Source organism: Dermacentor albipictus, chromosome 3, assembly GCF_038994185.2.
Source record: "Dermacentor albipictus isolate Rhodes 1998 colony chromosome 3, USDA_Dalb.pri_finalv2, whole genome shotgun sequence".
Lineage (NCBI taxonomy): Eukaryota > Metazoa > Arthropoda > Arachnida > Ixodida > Ixodidae > Dermacentor > Dermacentor albipictus.
The window spans coordinates 186,261,433-186,269,112 of NC_091823.1; the positions used below are offsets into that span (position 1 = coordinate 186,261,433).

Genomic DNA, 7,680 nt, shown 5'->3' on the forward strand with positions numbered 1-7,680 from the left:
CAGCAGTAAAAGCACTGACAGAGGAACATGTGACAAGTGAATTGGGTAATTCGTTCCATTCCTTGATTGCCCTAGGAAAGAAACTATACTTGAATATATCATTCCGTGTAACTGGCGGGTGTATGTATAAACTGTGCTTGTGTCTGGAGCGTTGATCTGGTGAAATTATACAGAAATCAGTGAAATTAAGTTTAACCTGGTTATGAACAATTAGGTAGAAAAATTTCAGCCGGTCAAACTTAGTCCTTAGTTCTAAAGCGGAGAGGTTTGCACGTCTGCATAGCTCTGTAGGAGAGTGCACGCGCCGATACTTATTAAATATGAATCTGGAGGCGAGTCGTTGAACTCTGTCAAATTTATGACGGTTGGTTACAGTGTGTGGGTCCCATACAATGTTAGCGTATTCAATAATTGGCCTTACTAATACTTTATATGCCAAGCTTTTCACTTCAGGAGTTGCGCTGTACAGTCTTCGCCTGAGACCCCATAAGACTTTATTTGCTCTGCTACACACCTGATTGATATGCGCATTCCATCTCAAATCTTGAGTAAATATTAGTCCTAGATATTTATATTCTGTTACTCTATTTAGTTCCTGTGGACCTATGCTGTATTTGTACCACAAAGGCACCTTCTTTCTTGTTATGGTCATACAAACTGATTTTACTGGGTTCAGTGACATTTGCCATTCATTACACCATTTTAATATTCTTTGTAAATTGTTGTTAAGTTCTAACTGGTCACTTAAAGATCCGATCCTATTGTATATGACGCAGTCGTCTGCAAACAACCTTAGTGGAACAGTTATATCGGAAGGCAAATCATTAATAAATATAAGAAATAAAAGGGGACCCAGGACACTGCCTTGGGGTACTCCAGACAAAACTGGTTTGGGCATGGATTTAATTTTGTTTATTTCAACATACTGCTCACGAGACTGAAGGTAGGATTTAAGCCACTTAGTAATATTTGGATTTCTAAATATTTCATTCGTTTTTAAGAGGAGTTTAGGATGTGATACTTTGTCGAACGCTTTGGCGAAGTCTAAAAAAATTAGGTCGACCTGTCCTCGGCAATTTAAAGTTTGTGAAAGATCGTGAACGGTTTGAACAAGCTGCGTTATTGTAGACAACCTCTTGCGAAAACCATGTTGTGCTGGTGATAATAACTCGTAAGCTTCCAGGTAATTTGACAGATGTTTACAAACTATATGCTCAAGTAGCTTGGAGCAGGTACTCGTAAGAGAAATAGGCCTGTAGTTTCCTACCTCAGATGTGCTCCCACTTTTGTGAACTGGAATTATTTTAGCTTGCTTCCAGGCTGTAGGAAATGTTCCCTGGGTGAGTGAAGATTGAAAGACTATGGTAAGATATTTAGAAACCCATGGAGCATACCTATATAGGAACTCATTCGGGATGCCATCGGGGCCGGGGGATTTCTTAATGTTAATGCGCAGAAGAAGGTTCAGGACTCCTGCCTCGTTGATGAGAAGGTCAGATGCTGAAGGGCGGTCAGAGGTGTCACGAAAGTACGGTAGTGTGCCATCATCATTGGTGAACACGGAGGAAAAAAAGGAATTGAAATTTTCTGTACGTTCTTGGTTAATCCTTTCATCCTCGTCTTTGTGTTGTTTTTTAGAAGGGTTCACATATCTCCAAAATTTAGTAGGTGCGTTATGAAGGAAATTTTTCAGTGTTACATTAAAGAATCTCTCCTTGGATTCCTTAATCAGACGGTTTAAGTCGAGCTTCATGTTATGAAGCAAAGTCTTGTTTTGAGTGCTAGGATCTCGACAACAAGCTTTTCGTTTCCTTTTTATCCTCCGTTTGACATGTATTATTTCCCTTGTAATCCATGGGTTATTTAGTTTACATTTTTTGACGCCTATAGGGATAAATCGCGTAATGCAATGCATCGTAACCTTGGAAAAAAAGTCCCAGAGATCGTCAGTGCCACCATTGGATTCATAAACAGACACAAAGTTATCAAACGACCTTTCAAGGTAATCCAAGACACTAACATCATCAGCTGCTTGAAAGTTTAGATATTGGATGCTTGAATCCTGGTGCAAAGGGTACGATGACATGTTCATGGACAGAATAACCATTTTGTGGTCAGATAGCCCTTCATCAACAAGACAGTCAATCACATGCGGTGTCAAAGCATTTGAAATTAGTATAAGATCAAGTACAGATGACCTTGTTGCACACTCCCTAGTATATTGGTTAACAAGCTGGGTTAAATTGTATGAATATATTAAATCCAAGAACAACTCAGAAGATGTAACATCTGTGTCACCGACTACATATGAATCCCAATCAATAGCAGGGAGATTAAAATCACCTAGTAACAGTATGCTATCTTGTTCTTTCACGTGCGTTTCCATGAATTCTCTTAGCAGCATAATGTGTTCTACTGGGGAGTTCGGAGGCCTGTATACCGCTCCGATGAATACAGTGCGATTATTCAATTTTGTAGTAATCCATACAGCCTCAATATTTCCTGGTACTTCTAAAGTGGAAAATATGATATTTCGTTTCACCAAAATGGCCACGCCTCCGCCTCTTCCATCTCGATCCCTCCTAACCAGCGAATATCCGGGTGGCGCGATTTCGCTATCGATTATATTTTTATGCAACCAGGTTTCAGTGATCACAGCAATGTCAGGAGCGTGATCAATAACTAGAGCTTCAAGCGCATGCGCTTTGTTTATCAGGCTTCTTGCATTTACGTTGATCATTTTGAAACCAGCATGTTGGCCCTGCATGCGTCAATTATCACTTGCTCCTGCATCAGTTCGCAGTTTGCACCTTTCCTCACGTTCTTCATTCCAGCTGTACAGCGTATTGTTTACTTTTAATTTATCAAAAAGCAGCTTTCCTGCCTTCTTCTCCTCACTCGCCGAGGCCCATAGCTTTTTTCTTATTCTCTGCACTCTTTTAGAGAAATCTTCGCTTACGCTGTAATCTGTGTCTCTCAGTTTTGTGCAGTTCTGCAAAACTGTCATTTTATCCCTATAGTCTGCCACCCTCAGGATAACTGGTCGAGTTCTACCAGAAATCCTCCTGCCTAACCTATGAATTCGTTCAATAGAAGATACATTCACTTTCAGAGTAGCGCTGAAGATTTCGTCCTTTACTTTGCTTAATAGGGTCTCTTCATTTTCGTGGTCATCTTCTTTAATTCCTCTAATGATAAGATTATTTCGTCGTGAACGATTATCCAGATCATCCAGATGTTTTACCAGAGTAGATGTTTCAACGCTGTGGTCAGCTACAATTCCCTCAAGAGTTGCGAGCCTGTTCTGAGTCTCGTCTAAGCTTTGTACCTTACTCTCGATAAGAAGAATCCGGTTCTGCATGTCTAGGATTCTTGTTTCAAACGAGTCTTGCTTGTCTTGAACCGCAGTGAGTTTAGACAAAATGTCTTTCTGGTTTTGGAGCATTTCCCTGCACATTACTTCTGTTAATGGACCTGGATTTTCCTCCACGTCCCCAGAGAGACTTAACAACAGGGCCGCAATAGAAAAACAGTCGCATATAGAGTCAACGACAGCCTGTGGACACGGCAGCACTATAAGACCAAGAACATCACTACGGAAGCCATTTTTTCGGTCACCAACCTGCATGAACAGCGGCACGTCAGGCGACATCGTCACGGCGGTGCTGCCGTGTCCACTGAAGCTGGTAGGCGAAGGGTATGCTTTTATAGCATACAGCTGATCCCTTCTGGGCATGCGTCCTGACGTCATCGTGCCCCCAGTTGGTGAGTCGAAAAGACCATCCACGTGTCGATGCGCCTGGATACTGGTGAGGTCAGCAGACTGGCCGAAGTATCCGCCCCCGCAGAAGTGTCGCGGCAGGCCAGCATCGTAGCAAAGCATGATGTTTCCAGCGTCGAAGGGTTTCGCAGCGCCTCCAGCGATGAGACTAAGGCATGCGCAGAGAACCTGCATGAACAGCGGCACGTCAGGCGACATCGTCACGGCGGTGCTGCCGTGTCCACTGAAGCTGGTAGGCGAAGGGTATGCTTTTATAGCATACAGCTGATCCCTTCTGGGCATGCGTCCTGACGTCATCGTGCCCCCAGTTGGTGAGTCGAAAAGACCATCCACGTGTCGATGCGCCTGGATACTGGTGAGGTCAGCAGACTGGCCGAAGTATCCGCCCCCGCAGAAGTGTCGCGGCAGGCCAGCATCGTAGCAAAGCATGATGTTTCCAGCGTCGAAGGGTTTCGCAGCGCCTCCAGCGATGAGACTAAGGCATGCGCAGAGAACCTGCATGAACAGCGGCACGTCAGGCGACATCGTCACGGCGGTGCTGCCGTGTCCACTGAAGCTGGTAGGCGAAGGGTATGCTTTTATAGCATACAGCTGATCCCTTCTGGGCATGCGTCCTGACGTCATCGTGCCCCCAGTTGGTGAGTCGAAAAGACCATCCACGTGTCGATGCGCCTGGATACTGGTGAGGTCAGCAGACTGGCCGAAGTATCCGCCCCCGCAGAAGTGTCGCGGCAAGCCAGCGTCGTAGCAAAGCATGATGTTTCCAGCGTCGAAGGGTTTCGCAGCGCCTCCAGCGATGAGACTAAGGCATGCGCAGAGAACCTGCATGAACAGCGGCACGTCAGGCGACATCGTCACGGCGGTGCTGCCGTGTCCACTGGCTATCCGCTCAAGTGCAGATCGTGGTGTGCACGGTGCCGGAGGTGCCTGTGCGTGACAGTCACGTACAAAGAGCCGTAATGGCTGCCAATGAGGAAATATGGAAAATGAGCCGAGAGAAGGGCTTCGAGGTTGTCTAAGTAAACAGGGAAGTGAGAAGGTGTGGTGGTTTTAAACGAGATGGGATCCACTTCAATTACAGGCTAGCACGAGAAGTGGGCTGGCGACTTGGGGGTCGCGCTGTTGCTTTTTTAGGGGACCCGCGGTGCGCTCAGGAGGTCAGAGTAGGTAGTAATGAAGAAGGTCCCCTAGGGGAACATCAGCAGAGCATCGCCGTCGATAACAGAAAAAGGAGGAAAGCAAGAACAAGAGCTCGCCATGCAATAGGCTACATAAACATGCAGGGCGGCAGAAGAAAAGTAAAGTGGGCAGAGATTGAGGAGCAGTTACATAGAGAACAAATAGGAGTGTATGCGGTTACAGAAACGCACCTTAGAGACTCGGAAGAGCCGCCAGTTATTGAGAATTATGTATGGGAAGGGTACAACAGAACTAAGTCGGAAAGAAAGGGAGGGGGAGTCGGAATGCTCATCCATCAGGGAGCCAAATGGAAAAGAGTAAATTCACAATGTCAAGAGCATCTTTGGTTATCAGGTACAATGAGTGGGAAAGAAACTTGGCTGGGAGTTACGTAATTGTGGACCGGAAAAAATTGCACAGAGAAGAATAAAGAGTTAGTGGAATGCATAAGCGCTGATATTAAGGGTTTCGGGAATGGTGCTGAGATTGTCCTATTAGGTGACATGAATGCCCACATACACGATTTAGATGGCTATACCGACAATAACGGGAAGTCAATGCTAGACCTTTGCGAGCAACATAACCTCGTGATTGTGAATACAGGGCCTAAGTGTGAAGGACAGATCACGTGGGAAGTGGGAAACCGGCAATCGAACATTGATTACTGTCTGATGACAGAAGGAATTCATGATAAGTTGAGAGAAATGGTCATCGATGAAGAAGGGTTTAGCAGCATAGGGAGTGACCATAAACGCATCATTTTGAAAATGGGATATGTAGCTGGGAAAGAGCAAGGAAACAATGGCCAGTCCAAATTTGAACGCTGAACAAATAGCAAATATAGTCACTAAAGTTGAAGAAGAACTTGGCAAGTGGCCAAGTAAGGAGTGGGAATATGGTGAGCTTCTAAGTGTAATAACGACAGAAATACGGAAAGAGAAACAACATGTTCGTTGGAAAGGAAAAAAGAAACTGAAAAGCTGGTGGAACAAGGAGATACGAGAAGCGATCGCCGAACGACAGAAAGCATCTCGAGAGCACAGGCAGGCAAAGAAGGCGCAGTTGCCACAGGATGAAGTAACCAGTAAATGGGAAATATACCGGGAGAAAAAGTATATGGTTCAAATACTGGTGCAAGCAAAATTAAATGGTGAAAGTGAACGTTGGTTGTCAGAAATACGTGAGAAAAAGAAGGCCACACCTAGAATATTTTGGAATCACATAAAATTATTAGACAGGAAGTCAGCAACAATACAACAACATATACTAGACGAAGATGAAAACAGACTGGAAGGAGAAGCGGCAATAAATTACATCCGAAACGCAACAGCCGAATTCTTCCAAGGCAATGACGAGGTTTTACTTGAGGAAAAAAATAGCATGAAAGAGACCCAAGTGGAAAAGGAGCTGGTGCTGACAAATTTAAACTGGAAGAAAGCGGAAGAGAAAATTCCTAAGCGCACAGCCACAGGGCTAGACGAGGTTCCCGTTAGGCTGATAAATGAACTGGGACCAAAGAGTAAGGAAGCTCTGGTGAAAGCAGTGGAAAAAATTTTAAGAGATAGACGAATACCAGACAGTTGGTGACAAAGTAGAATGAAGTTAATTTATAAAGGTAAGGGGGAGAAAGACAGAATTCACTCGTATAGACCGTTGACCATTACATCGGTAATATACAGGCTAGCAATGCAGGCAATCAACTTAAAGCTTCAAGCATGGGCAGAGAATAATGGCATTTTGGGAGAGCTTCAGAATGGCTTTAGAATAGGTAGGCGTTTGGATGATAACTTGTTTGTTCTTACTCAGTGTATCGAAATATCAAAAGCAGAAAGCAGACCGTTGTATGTGGCCTTTTTGGACATTGCAGGAGCATACGGCAACGTAGACCGCAACATTTTGTGGGATATTCTGGAAGGGGAAGGCTTAGGTAACGATTGTCTACAGCTTTTGAGAGAGATTTACCTAGAAAATACCGTTTGCGTTGAATGGGAAGGGATGAGAAGCGCGGAGAAAGTTCAAATCAACAAGGGACTGAGGCAGGGGTGCCCTTTATCCCCGCTGCTGTTTATGATGTACATGGTGAGGATGGAGAGGGAGCTAGAAGGAAGTACTATCGGGTTTAATCTCTCATACAAACAGGCAGGTACAGTAGTAGAGCAGCAGCTTCCAGCTTTATTTTATGCGGACGATACTGTGTTGCTCGCTAACAAGCAAAGTGATTTGCAACGTATGGCTAATATCTGTGGACAGGAAGGCAACAATTTAGGTTTGAAATTTAGTGTTAGAAAATCAGGTGTTATGGTATTCAATGAAAACAGTGAACAGACAGTGGAGATACAGGGCCAAGAAATACCTCGGGTAACAGAATATAAATACCTTGGTATATGGATAAACGAAGGCAATGAATATATGGAAGCACAGGAAAAAACCATAACAGTCAAGGGGAAGAGAAATGCAGCCATAATGAAGCACAGAGCGCTATAGGGATACAATAGGTACGAGGTCCTATACGAGGTATGTGGAAAGGGGTAATGGTTCCAGGGCTTACTTTTGGAAATGCGGTTGTTTGCTTTAAATCAGGGGTACAATCAGGGCTCGACGGGAACCAAAGGTCAGTGGGTCGCCTCGCATTGGGCGCTCACGGGAAGACTACAAATGAAGCTGTGCAGGGGGATATGGGCTGGACTAGTTTTGAAGTGAGGGAAGCTCGCAGAAAAAAT

The 7,680-nt window shown here is 44.5% G+C and overlaps 1 protein-coding gene across 1 annotated transcript; it reads right to left on the minus strand.

Annotated features, from left to right (window-relative positions):
• Positions 1 to 2,770: 2,770 nt before the first annotated feature.
• On the minus strand, positions 2,771 to 4,633 carry LOC135905190 (uncharacterized). Its single transcript, XM_065436214.2, has one exon. It carries the CDS (start codon positions 4,631 to 4,633, stop codon positions 2,771 to 2,773), a length of 1,863 nt encoding a protein of 620 aa, XP_065292286.2.
• Positions 4,634 to 7,680: the final 3,047 nt, after the last annotated feature.